We start from the raw sequence: 14,029 nt of genomic DNA, 5'->3' as shown, positions 1-14,029 counted from the left end.
GAGTCCAGCGACGTAGGTCTACGTCGCTGGGCGGGAACAAGCCACTTTGCCGCAGTACGCTCCATGTGAGCGGTCGGCAAGTGGTTAAGGGGGCATGGCAAGAGTTGTGTCCTATGCCTACATACTTTTGATAATAGGTGCCCCTCGTTCCTATCTCAAAAAGTTGGGAGGTATGGTAAATAGGTAAAAAAAAGTATATCATATTTACATTTCTTCTCTTCAGTTACTTCCTGGTTTCTTGCCTAGGCAAATGATGTCATACATCCCAGGAATCTTCAGGAGGGGAGGAGAGGAGGAGGGTTTTTTCTCAGCTAAACATACTATCCAGCATTGATGCTTGAGCTAAGAGCAGATGGATTCCAGGAAGTAAGTGCTAAATTAATCATTTGCCCTTGGGCCCGGGGCCTGTACCTGCCAGCCACCCACCACACAGGGTGCCAGCCAGCCACCAAAGGGTGCCAGCTAGCCAGCAACCAAAGGGTGCCAGCCATCCACCCACCACAGGGTGCAAGCCAGCAAGCCACCACAGGGTGCCAGCCAGCCACCCACCAAAGGGTGCCAGCCAGCCAGCCAGCCACCAACGGGTGCCAGCCAGCCACCACAGGGTGCCAGCCAGCCAACCACCACAGGGTGCCAACCAGCCAGGAAAGGGTGTCAGCCAGCCACCAAAGGGTGCCAGTCAGCCACACACCACAGGGTGCCAGTCAGCCACCAAAGGGTGCCAGCCAGCCACCCACCACAGGGTGCCAGCCAGCCATGTGGGATCTCATTTATATGTGATAAAATGGGGTCTAGCTCTTCATTGCTCTATTCCTCTAACATGCTGGAACAAAATCTCGGACATGCCATCTAAACCCTCACAGTGTGTAGGTCACAAAGAAAACATCCATTAAATTCTGTTTTGGTATAAACCCATGATGTTCTACATGCTTACAACCCGATGGTGCCCAAGGTTTGTTAGAAATGTGTGTAGAACAGAATCACTCTGTTTCATATATTCTGTCAATGCATTCGAATACAACCTTTTCAGGTATTCGCTCAACAGATCTTAGAACAAATTCTAGAGACCTCCAAGCCTCTGTATCCTCTCCACTATCTCATAGGACTTCCTTTTTAAGAATTTCCAAGCTTTCCAAAAAGCTTGCTGTGCACATTTTAACAGCAGCTAGGAGATTTATTCCTCAACACTGGAGATCTACTGAGACTTCATTACAATTCCAACTCCTTTCTACAAACGCAGATGTAAGAATGATGTAACATCTTACTGCGGTAACTGGGGACTCTTTGGAATCTTTTAAAAAATACTGTATGGGCTCCGTGGGATTACTCCCGTTTTTGGTCTGTTATCCCACAACACCACCTCTCTCTGATCTCTCCTCCTGATCTGACTCTACTACGGGCCAAAACACATTGTACTAGAGTGAACCTCATCAATCTTTTTGGTTTTCTATGTGAAATAATATTTGCATACATTATTGATAGATCTGGGACTCCATAGGGATTCTTGCTCCTGTGAGGATGATTTCATGAATGGGTAAAATGCTTTCTTGTTATCTTTCTTTTTTATTTCTTGCTTAAAGACTCTTCTGTGTTATCTGATATCTGGAATTTATGATACTATTAAGAACTGCTTGTCATGTTCTTATTCTTTTTATGAGATAATAATGTAGACTTAAAAGATCCTAAAGGATTTCGATCATTCATGTGTTTTTTTTGTACTCCAAGAGATGTGGTATCATTACAATGTGTATACACTTGTGATTGAAATGTTTTCTCTTGATTGTAAAAATGAAAATTTCTGATAAAACTACAATATTATATATAAAAAAAAAAAAGATCTATATAGGGAGATCAGGACCTCCTTGCTCTTGTTGCTGATTTCTAAAGTGATAATAATGATGTATATAGAGGAATCAAGACTTCCTTTCTCCTGCTGATGACCCCTCTAGTAACAACTTAAAGTGGAGTTCCGGTCACAAAAAAAAATTTCATTGAACATACCCCCGGGACAGTCAGGGCTAGTACATTCCACAATGGCTCTAGCCTCTGATCTGTCCCGGTTCGCACTTACCTGCAAGAAGAAATACTCACTTTTAAAATTTCTTCTCCAGCGTTGCCATCTTTGTTGTGGGCAGCTGAAGTCAGCGCGGTCCTCTTCTGCGTCCTCTTCTCCCAGAATGCGCCTTCACCGGCCCCTCTCGTCACTTCCGGTGCGGCGCCGCATTCCTCCACAGCTTCTGGGCATGCCCAGAAGCTGTTTAGCAGGGAATGCGGCGTTGCACCGGAAGTGACGAGCGGGGCCGGTGCCGTCGCATCGATTCCTGGGAGCGATGACGATCAGCTCCCAGGAATCATTGCAAACCGGAAGTGACGGCGCGGGCCGCGGCCGCCGAGGGAGGAAGTGGAAGAAAGGTGAGTATTTCTATCTACAATAACAAGGTAAGTAAAAAAAAAAAAAATCCTAACTATCCATTTCCTTTTCAGGTGAAGAAAAGCAAGCGGATGGCCACAAAATCGATTATGTCGATTTTGAGGCCGAAACTCCGCTTTAAAGATCTATATAGAAGAACGTGGACTTCCTTCCTCCAGCTTGTAATCCCTCTAGTAAATAACTAAGAATCGTGACCTCCTTCTTCATGGTGATCCCTCTAGTGATTACTAAACAGCTATAAACAGGAATCAGGGCCCCTTCTTCCTGCTGGAGATCCATTTAGTAATAATAAAGATCTATATAAGGGACTAAGGGCCCCCTTCCTCCTGCTGGTGATCCCTCTAGTGATTACTAAACAGCTATAAACAGGAATCAGGGCCCCTTCTTCCTGCTGGAGATCCATTTAGTAATAATAAAGATCTATATAAGGGACTAATGGGCCCCCTTCCTCCGGCTGGTGATTCCTCTAGTAATAAGTAAAGATGTATATGGAAGAATCATGACCTCCTTCTTGCTGGTGATCCCTCTAGTGATAACTAAAGATCTATAAAGAGGAATCGGCTCCATCCTCTTACTTGAGATCCAGCTAGTAACAATAAAGATCAATATAGGGGACTAAGGACCTCCTTCCTCCTGCTGGTGATTCCTCTAGTGATAACTAAAGATCTATAAAGAGGAAACGGCTCCTTCCTCCTGCTTGAGATCCAGCTAGTAACAATAAAGATCTATATATGTGACTAAGGACCTCCTTCCTCCTGCTGGTGATTCATCTAGTAATAACTAAAGATGTATATAGAGGAATCAAGACCTCCTTCTTGCTGGTGATCCCTCTAGTGATAACTAAAGATCTATAAAGAGGAATCAGGGCCCCTTCCTCCTGCTGGAGATCCATCTAGTAACAATAAAGATCTATATAGGGGACTAAGGACCTCCTTCCTCCTGCTGGTGATTCCTCTAGTGATCACTAAAGATCTATAAAGAGGAATCGGCCCCTTCCTCCTGCTTGAGATCCAGCTAGTAACAATAAAGATCTATATATGTGACTAAGGACCTCCTTCCTGCTGGTGATTCCTCTAGTGATAACTAAAGATCTCCCCACGAGTCCCCAGGAAGACGTCATTTGTGACGAAACGCGTAGGGAGGGCGTGCTGACGTCACCACGCAATACCCGGAAGTCGGGCGGCTGTGTGTTATCTTGGATCCTGCCGTACAGCGCTGTTTTACTACCAAACACATGTGAGTTTTCTACCTTTAATAAATTGTATACCCTTACGTACTTCACTATGGTGGTTATCCCTTCTTTATGATTACTGCTGGACCGTGGAATGTCCGGATTTTCGGGGTCTCATACCTGGCTGATCTGAGTGGAACCTCCTTGCCGGTCCTAGTGGAGCTGTCTGTGTCCTGTTTGAGCTGGTTGATATTCCCTCCGAATTCTATATGCCCAAATTTATGGCTTTCTGGTAAGCGCATTAGCGTGATTCACTTCCAGCACGGTGATAGCATATTGAACGGAGGAGGCTTGCTTTTGAGCACTAATACACTAATTTTTTGGACTTTTTCCTTATTCCTTAGACACTGTGATTTATGTTTGTGTTTCTATTGGATGTCACTTTATTCCATTGCAAAGCACATAATTATTTGATATCACCTTGTATCATTATTTATATATTTTTATTTGGATACCTTTAGGGATATCCTCTTCTATATGTGTTTATCACTTAGCGCAGCTTTTCTTGTTTATTTAACTAAAGATCTATAAAGAGGAATCGGCCCCTTCCTTCTGCTTGAGTTCCAGCTAGTAACAATAAGGATCTATATACGGGACTAAGGACCTCCTTCCTCCTGCTGGTGATTCCTCTAGTAATAACTGAAGATGTATATAGAGGAATCATGACCTCCTTCTTGCTGGTGATCCCTCCATTGATAACTAAAGATCTATAAAGAGGAATTGGCCCCTTCCTCCTGCTTGAGATCCATCTAGTAACAATAAAGATTTATATGGGGGACTAAGGATCTCCTTCCTCCTGCTGGTGATTCCTCTAGTGATAACTAAATATCTACATAGAGGAACCAGGGCTTCTTCTAGTGATTAGGGATGAGCCAACAGTTTGGTCAAAACCTGGGTTTGGACCATACTTTGGCCGTTTGGCACTCTATGTAGCCTGGTATGGGTCAGAAGGGTTCACACCCTTGAATCCCCCCCCCCTCCCCTTTTCCTGGCCAGCCATGGTCCCTCTTGCCTTTCCATCACTGGCGTCGCCATGTTCTCCTCTTCTAGGTCTGGCATCTTTTAATGCCTTAGCTAGGAATTTCATAACTCCCACGCATACGCATGCATGGCATTTTGAGATTGTATATTGAGCTGTGCAAGTGTGGCTGTCAGTGTACTACTAGGAAATATTGCTAGGCCAGAGTCCCTTCTGCCATAAAAAAGACCTACCAACTAGCACTTTAGTTCTGATTCAAATAAGGGGATACTTTTTTTGTAATTTAAATTAGAAGACCTGGAGATTTTAAAATTGCTCTAGGTACTGGAAGCCTTTCAAATGCCAGCACCAAACAAATGTAATGTAACACTACAAAGTATGGCCAAAGGTTATCAAAAAATCATTACGATATAAAATGAAAAAAACAAACACTAAAAAGAGTAAAAACAAATGTTTATGAAAAAAACAACAGGTGATAGAGCACTGTGTATCATAAACTATCAAACTAAAGCTGCTTATAGATGGATCAAAACTCAACTGGTTCAGCAGGGACCAGCCAAATTTTTATCCATATATGGACAATATATATTCTATACAAGGGTCCTGCTGGAAAATTTCCTCTTGAAAGCTAAAGACTGAAGCGCTGATCTGTGTGTTTTGATGGCAGGAAAGTCTCTCCTCTGACAGAATACAATTACACAGCAGGGAGGATTCCCCTATCTGCATTGGTTGTGTTGAAGGGGGAATTAGATCACTTTTTTCATTCAACCAGCTGCTTGAATGAAAAAAATGGACCCATCTATGGCTAGCTTAGAGCTGACCATGCACTAGTAGAATTTGTTTGAAAATTCTTGTTTTTAGAACATTTGTTTCGATTTTCTAATCATTAGTGGGTTCAATTCAACATTGGTTTTATGACCCCAAAGATGAGAAAAAGCAGGATAGAATTTTTTTTCTTGAACAAACAAATTTCTAACAGTGAATGTGATTTTCGTTCAGGAAAGTCCATTCATTCCAAAATCGACTGTTAGAAGCAAGCATAATGTTAACGCACTTTCGAACAACATTCATCAAAGTCATCAAATGTACTGATCAGAATTTTTGTAGTAATGTTTATACAAAAATTATTTTGGAAGTCTACTAGTGCAGTGGTTGCCAACCTTTTGGACCTCACGGACTACTACACTCACAATTTTAAATCCTGCGGACCACTAACATGAATTTGACATGCTTTATACACACAATGCTTCGGCTCTCTGCCCTCCTCCCCTTGGATCACACTGCTGCCTTATACACACAATGCTCCGGCTCTGTGCCCCCCTTCGCCTGGATCACACTGCTGCCTTATACACACAATGCTCCGGCTCTGTGCCCCCCTTTGCCTGGATCACACTTCTGCCTTATACACACAATGCTCGGGCTCTCTGCCCCCCTCTGCCTGGATCACACTGCTGCCTTATACACACAATGCTCCGGCTCTGTGCCCCCCTTTGCCTGGATCACACTGCTGCCTTATACACACAATGCTCCAGGCTCTGTGCCCCCCTTTGCCTGGATCACACTTCTGCCTTATACACACAATGCTCAGGCTCCCTGCCCCCCTCTGCCTGGATCACACTGCTGCCTTATACACACAATGCTCCACCTCTGTGCCCCCCTCTGCCTTGATCGCACTGCTGCCTTAAACACACAATGCTCTGGCTCTGTGCCCCCCTTTGCCTCGATCACACTGCTGCCTTATACACACAATGCTCCGGCTCTGTGCCCCCCTTTGCCTGGATCACACTGCTGCCTTATACACACAATGCTACGGCTCTCTGCCTCCCTCCCCCTGGATCACACTGCTGTCTTATACACACAATGCTCCGGCTCTATGCCCCCCTCTGCCTGGATCACACTGCTGCCTTATACACACAATGCTCCGTCTCTCTGCCGCCCTCCGTCTTGATCACCCTGCTGCCTTATACACACAATGCTCTGGCTCTCTGCTGCCCTTCGTCTTGATCACCCTGCTGCCTTATACACACAATGCTCTGGCTCTCTGCTGCCCTCCGTCTTGATCACACTGCTGCCTTATACACACAATGCTCTGGCTCTCTGCTGCCCTCTGCCCCCCCCCACTCTGCATCACACTGCTGCCTTAAACAGACTAATCATTGGATCTCATCTCCTTATCCAGCCATATGCTCAAGCTCTGTCTCCCTGCCACAGTCTGTGATCAGCGCTGCCATCAGAAGTCCCCTCCTTCTTCCCCTCCCACTCTCTGCACTACTACCTCCCTCTGAGTTCACAGGAGCCGGAACTACAGAGCAGGCATCGGGTATCAATGCACGCTGACACTATTGACTGTCAGCGTGCATTGAGAACAACACTGGAAACAATATTGGGCGTGATACTTCTGCCACAATGTTGATTTGCAGCAAGACCCCTGGGGACCACCAACATTTTTTCACGGACCACTGGTTGGTGAAGGCTGTACTAGTGTACAGCCAGCTTAAATCCCATCCAGTTAGAATTTGCATCTACTTTAAGCTGATTCGATTACATATACTCTAGGTGCCCAACCTGCAACCCTTCGTCAGTTGCTGTGCAGCCCTTTGGAGACCCTAGTGGTGGGAGTGGAAGCATTGGTTTCCAAAGGACAGGAATGATGGTGATGTCTCACAATTTCATATACCTTGACCCAGTCTCTGTCTTTTGCAGTATTTTCCCAGTCTCCAACAACACCTGTAGCATACTTGCTGTCTCTTACCATCTTCTCTATCATATTTGCAGTTTCTGAATAGTTTTTGCACCATTTTGGTGCTTTTAGGAGCCACAGCTATGATCCTCCAGATCTCTCCTATACTGTAAATCTAAAAAAAAAAGTTAGAATGACTAGATTCCCTATTATAATATATTCCAAAGTCTTACTTTCCAGAGGGTCTTCCACTTCCATTTCAATCTGTTTCAGAGTGCCATCCCTTGTGAGCTTCTCGGTAAAGATGTCTGATGGTGTGAGCTCCCTCATCGTCTCTCCATCATCTTCAGACTTTGCCAGCCAGCGCTCGCATGGAAAGGTGACAGTCTGTGAACCCTGCATCGTGTTTCCAGAAATAAAGAGTCAGCGAACGGTTTCTGCTTATTCTTGTAGAGGCCGAATATTAATAACAAACCATAGAAGTACATTTTCTAAGTTGTATATCTTGTGTTTAAGAGTTTCATCATGGGGAAAATAAATACACATATTGGATATGTGGTTCAAATGATCTGATAGTACCTTTAGTTATAACAGGGGTTTCTAGGATTTCCAAAAAAAAAGACATTTACTAATATCTAATGGAATCTAAGGCCGAGGATGGAGGGGGAAAAAATTCCCAGAAATCTGCAGGGCACAGTTCCCCCTCCATCCTCGTCCTTCATCTGGGTGCAACTTCTGGGAGTTTTGGTAGGAGATGTTGATTTTGAAATGTCACATAAATTGATTTATGTATATATTTGTACTAATTAGGATTAGTTTTTCATTTAGTTATGTTATTCGCACTTAAATGCTTCCTGAAGAAGCCATTTTGGTGAAACATGTAGAAGATAATCGTGCGTTTGGAATCAAACAAAATATAGCAAGCTATGGTGGAAAATTCTGTCATATATATGTCATTGGTCTATATGTATTTGGTTTTTAACCCTTGTACAAATAATATATCATGGTTTTATATTATCTTGGTTTTTCACTTCTACTGTCTTTCTCGGACGTGGTGCTGCTATAACTAAATCTCTAGCTGTTCCCCTTTTTTTTTTCAATTCCACTGTGGAGAACTTGACAATATGGGGTGGATTTACTAAAGGCAAATCGACTGTGCACTTTGCAAATGCAGTTGCACTCATTTTCCTTAATAAATGTAAATGCGGTAAAGGTTCACTTTGTATAGAATACCCAATCAGATGCAGAGAAAAAAAAAAAAAACATTCTGCTTGCATATGATTGGATGTTGGAAATCAGCAGAGCTCTACCACATTTACTAAGCTCTTGAAAGTGCACAGCCTATTTGTCATTAGTAAATCAACCCTTGTGTGTTAAACCCATACCGAGCCATATCATGTGAATTGTGCCCTTCCAATATGAATTGTGCTCTTCCAATATGAATTGTGCTCTTTCAATATGAATTGTGCTCTTCCAATATGAATTGTGCTCTTTCAATATGAATTGTGCTCTTCCAATGTGAATTGTGCTCTTCCAATGTGATTAATAAAAAATAATTACATTTTTTTTTTCATAATTATGCTACAGTAAAATAAGCATTGGTTTCCCTCAGTAATTGTGATAGAAAATTCCCCCGCCTGTGTGTAAGTGGTTTTAGCATCACCTTTCCATTTGGTAACAAGCGCCGTATCTCTACTCTGTCAAGATGCCAACCGGAGTTGATGCCTTTTCCATCGTGTCCAATGCGTATCTTTTCAATCACATCCCCGATGTCCTCCAGCTGTAGAAAGGACAGAAAGAGTCAGTATTTTAGAGGTATGGGCATGTACATCAATCAAAAGGAGTTTGGTTTTCTGGTTCAAGAAAAGCAGCCACCTATTGTGGGTAATCAACTATGTTAAGAGTGTATTGATCAGGATACGTTAGGTGATTTGTGCGCAGCACAGGCTGTGATAACTAACCACTGAAGGTCAATTTCAGGACTGAAGTCCACTACTTTGGTCTCCATGACTGTACTCTTCCCTGGTTCTCATCCTACCTATCCAATCACACCTTCAGTGTCACTTACTTACTTATTCTATTTCCTCCTCTCCTCTTCCTTTCGCCGTTGGGGTCCCCTAAGGTTCTTTTCTTGGACCTCTCCTATTCTCAATCTACACCTCCTCCCTGGGAGACCTGAAATCCAATGAATGAAAGGGGACAGGCGAGGGACAATTGGAATGGGGAGGAAAGTGTTAGATGATGCTGAATGTCCTCCAGAAAATGAGGAGGGCTCTATCCTACTTGCTGAAGATCGAATGCACACTGTAAGAAGCTTGCAGTGTGCAGTGAAATCAGAGTAAGCCATTTCAGTACAGGAGAGGAGCTGGTACAATTGTGCAAGGCTGATGCTAATACTGAGAGTTCAGCGTTAACCTGCATAGAGTCCGGAGTCCAGACTTGAGCCGATATAGAAATCCAAACACAATACATACATACAGTTTTCTTCTAGATTTCTCATTAAGCGGTCCAAGTGGCTCATAAGCATATTTCTTTTGTTTAAAGAGTAAATTTTTTTTTTTTTTTTTTTTAATCTTTTGCTTTTAGAGGTAAAGGAGAGATTTGAGGTCTTTTTGACCCCAGCTCTCTCCATAAAGAGGACCTGTCATCCTTATTTCTATTACAAGGGATGTTTACATTCCTTGTAATAGGAATAAAAGTGATCAAAAAAAATAAAGGGACAGTCTAAAAATAAAAAATAAAATAATTAAGAAAAAAAAATTTAAAGTGTCCCCATCCCTCCATGCTTGCGTGCAAAAGCAAATGCATATGTAAGTTGCGCACACGTATGTATACGGTGTTCGTACCACACATGTGAGGTATCACCCCAAACGTTAGCGCGATAGCAATAATTCTAGCGCTAGACCTCCTCTGTAACTCTTAACAGATAACCTTTTAAAGCGTCACCTTATTCACAGCAGAAGCCGATCAGTGTATGCCGGGGAAAGGATGACCACCGGCACCCTCCAATCGCCGGGAAGAGAGGCTGGACAGAGCTCTACCTATCTAAATAAGGCAGAGCTCCATCCTGACAAGGGTAATGTGATGGATTGTCTTTCCCTGCAAAAGATAAAGTGCTGAAGTGCTTCACAACTTTAGACTCATGCAGTGAGCTGTACTCATCGCCCTTTTGTGCTTGCACTTACCAAAGGATGTGTACCCCTTAGCAATACTGCATGTGGATCTGTTAGGAACCGTTTGTTAGCAACTGCTAATTGGCTAATACACATGCGCGAATTAGCGCCCGTTAGCAACCGCTGATTGGCTAACGCGCATCATGCGTTCTCACGTTTGCACGCACTGACCCAGATGTTTTGGCGCCAAGGAAGGCCTATTTAAAAGCAGCTGATGCATTGGCACTTTGCTGTCTTGTCTTCAGCTCCTGCCATTGTTCCTGAACCTGTGACCTGTTTCCTGCTGATTTCCTGTTGACCTTTTGGCTTGTTCCTGACTCCGCTTGTCTGCTGCCCGTCCTGACCCCGGCTTGTTTGACCATTCTCTCGGATCTCCCTTGTCTGTTTACCTGCCTTCGGACCTTGATCGGTTCTCCCTTGGTGGGGCGACCCTGAGGACCGCGACCTGGTATCCACACGCAGCGAAGTCCATCCTCACCACCAGAGGCTCTGGCGAAAACCGGTGGGTACTTAGACTCCGCACCTCAGGCTAGCCTGTGTCACTTACCTTGGGGGTTCCCGTCCAAGCTCCGCCCTCTAGCGGACATCGGGGCCTATCTCTGCCGTCAAGTTACCACCAGCACCCTAACAGGATCTATATAGCTGTATGGTAAGTGGGAAGATGTCAGCTCACATATATCTTGTATTTTGGCGCTCATGGATGGAGAAGAGAGAATCCCAATAGTGTAATAAAGCCTTTTTTTATTAGTAAAAAACATTAAAGTTGCACTTACGGTGTTGTAGGCAACATATTGCATCAGGTTAAAGCAGAGGATAATAGGGCAGTCAGTCTCTCGGTCAGAGTTCGTAACGTGAGACGAGGATGGAACACAAACCTCTGCGTGCGTTCCACCGCTGAGGAACCGGAATCCACGTTGACGCGTTTCACCCCTTCCACAGGGCGTTATCAAAGGTCTTTTTTCAGTACAATGCAGGCAGGCGTTAAGTGGTTTGAAATACTACACTATATGAGTTTCTTTTGGGTTTCACATTTGATGAGTTGAAGATATTTGGGAAGCAAAGGTAAATAAAGGAGAAGGCACACACAGTCGGTGATTTTGACAGTTTATTGGACCCATTTTGCATAGGTGGATTGGAAATCTGGTGAGAGGCTTGGAAAGTCATCTGCAGGATAATACTCACATTTTATAATTGTTCCTGAAGCACAGGACATTCTCATGCAATAGGACGCTGTTCAGTTGCCAACATGGCAGCAATAATTGTGGTTACAGTCCATAGCTCTGGTTCTAGGTCAAACTAAGTTACAGGTCAGCTGTGGCCGGGTCTGCATAGACATACTTTGCCCTGTGTTCTGTCACTCATGGAATCTGAAGCCACATTACATTGCTTGGCACAATAATCCCTGACAATCACCTTCAGCACACTAAATAATTCACACATGGGCTTGTTATTTCTATTATGTTCTCTCACTGCTCAGATACTCAGCATCATGTAATGAGAGCAACAGCACTCTCTGCGATACAACTTCTCCCTAGATTAACACACGTTATATAGGGATTAGAAACGTGATACAATCCAATTCTATATCTTTACAAAGGTCATTCCCCAGTGCTGAAAGATTTAAAGAGCAACTCCCGGCAAAAAGCATTTGACACAGTTACCCACACACGGCTAAGGTAAAGTCTACAGGATTGGAAAGATCAGTTTGTAAATGGATAGAAAATTGGCTAAAAGATAGAATTCAAAGAGTAGTGGTTAATGATTCTTACTCTGAATGGTCTAAGGTTATCAGTGGTGTACCCCAAGGTTCAGTGTTGGGACCCTTACTTTTAATATCTTTATAAATGATATTGGATCTGGGATTAAAAGTACAAAGTTTCAGTGTTTGCAGATGACACCAAGCTATGCAGTGGAATAACTTCCTTACAGGATGTCTCCAATTTACAAGCCAACCTCAATGCACTGTTTAATTGGGCGACTGTGTGGCAAATGAGGTTTAATGTTGATAAATGTAAAATTATGAACTTTGAGGCTAAGAATACGCATGCATCATACATACTAAGAGGAGTACAACTGAGGGAGTCAATGGTGAAAAATAATGTGGGTGTTCTGGTAGATCATAAGCTTAAAGGGATTGTAAAGTCTCAGGGATTTTCACCTTAATGCATGCTACTCATTAAGGTGAAAAACCTTCTTTGTTGCCGCTGCCCCCAGAGCCCCCCCCCCTTTTTTTCTTACCTGAGCCCATCCATTCCAGCAATGTGCACGAGCCCAGCCGCTCCAGCTGCTGTCTGTCCTCATTGGATATATTGATAGCAGCAAGAGCTATCAGCTCCCACTGCTGTCAATCAAATCCAGTGACATGGGGCAGGGGGCGGAGCTGCACGGGTGCCTCCATGGAAAGTGGTTCTCCGTGGGGGCACCTGATGGAGGGAAGGAGCGCTGATGGGGCACCCCAGAAAGGGAGGATCCGAGCTGCTCTGTGAGAAACGAAGAAGAAGAAGAAGAAGAAGAAGAAAGAAGAAGAAGAAATAGAAGAAGAAGAAGAAGAAGAAGAAGAATTTGAGAAAATCATCACGGTTTATCACAAACTTTATATCTCATTCTAATATTTATTGCCATTTATTTCTGATCACTTTTGAGTGAATAAGTTTCATTCACCCTAGCATGGGAATTTGGAGTCACCTATTTTAGATTGCATAAAGTGAATTTTTAACAGTGTTATGTATTTATATGTTAAATACTAGTAGCAGCGCCTCATTACTTACCTTGTTATCATGCCTTTAGCAATAGATCAATTAGTTCTTCTGACTCACTTTTCACGGTCGCCGCCGCTGGTGTGTCCCGACTCTCTCCTCCACCAGGCTCCTCTGCTCTGTGGGCCGCAGCTCCGCCCCTTGCCCCTCGCCCCCCTTGCCCCTGTGCGGACGCCCATGAGTACAGTTGTTAGATGTGGGTAGGATAGGCTTCTCTGAAGAGGAGAGTTTTCAGGGATCATCGAAAATCTAATAGAGTAGGAGATAATGGGACAGATTGGGGTAAGGAGTTCCATAGGATTGGAGAGGCTCTGGAAAAGTCCTGGAGGCAGGCATGGGAGGAGGTTACGAGGGAGCTAGAGAGCAGGAGGTTTTGAGAGGACTGAGGAGAGTGATTATGTTTGTATTTTGAGATTAGGCTGGTGATGTAGCTGGGGGCCAAATTGTGGATGGCTTTGTAAGATGTTGTTAGTATTTTGAATTTAATTTGTTGAGTGAGCGGAAGCCAGTGGAGGGCTTGGAAGAGAGGAGTAGCGGACACTGAGCGATTGGTAAGGTGGATGAGTCTGGCGGCCGCATTCATGATGGATTGAAGGGGGGATAGCCTATGCAGAGTTAAGCCAATGAGAAGGGAATTGCAGTAGTCGATGCGCGAGATGACCAGGGAGTGAACTAGGGACTTTGTTGGGTCATTGATTAGAAAGGGGCGTATTTTGGAGATGTTGTAAGAAAGGTTTAAAACCCACAGCATCATCAAGGCCAGGGGACTTGGTAGCTTC

At 43.9% G+C, this 14,029-nt stretch overlaps 1 protein-coding gene and 1 long non-coding RNA gene across 2 annotated transcripts in view; one reads left to right on the top strand and one right to left on the bottom strand.

The window, feature by feature from the left end:
• LOXHD1 (lipoxygenase homology PLAT domains 1) overlaps positions 1-14,029 on the bottom strand; it is a gene marked incomplete at its 5' end in the record, with an annotated part of 374,771 nt that overhangs the window by 95,980 nt on the left and 264,762 nt on the right. The window contains 2 exons of the mRNA XM_082254549.1: positions 7,555-7,717; positions 8,985-9,101. Coding sequence (XP_082110675.1) covers positions 7,555-7,717; positions 8,985-9,101 — 280 coding nt within the window. The remainder of the gene's footprint in view (positions 1-7,554; positions 7,718-8,984; positions 9,102-14,029) is intronic.
• The window catches only part of LOC309553501, a 1,012,307-nt gene that overhangs the window by 944,059 nt on the left and 54,219 nt on the right, over positions 1-14,029 (top strand). The gene's annotated exons all lie outside the window — the stretch shown is intronic.

This window comes from Pelophylax lessonae, assembly GCF_965119305.1.
Source record: "Pelophylax lessonae genome assembly, chromosome: 1".
NCBI lineage: Eukaryota > Metazoa > Chordata > Amphibia > Anura > Ranidae > Pelophylax > Pelophylax lessonae.
This window is presented reverse-complemented; position numbering and strand designations above follow the sequence as displayed.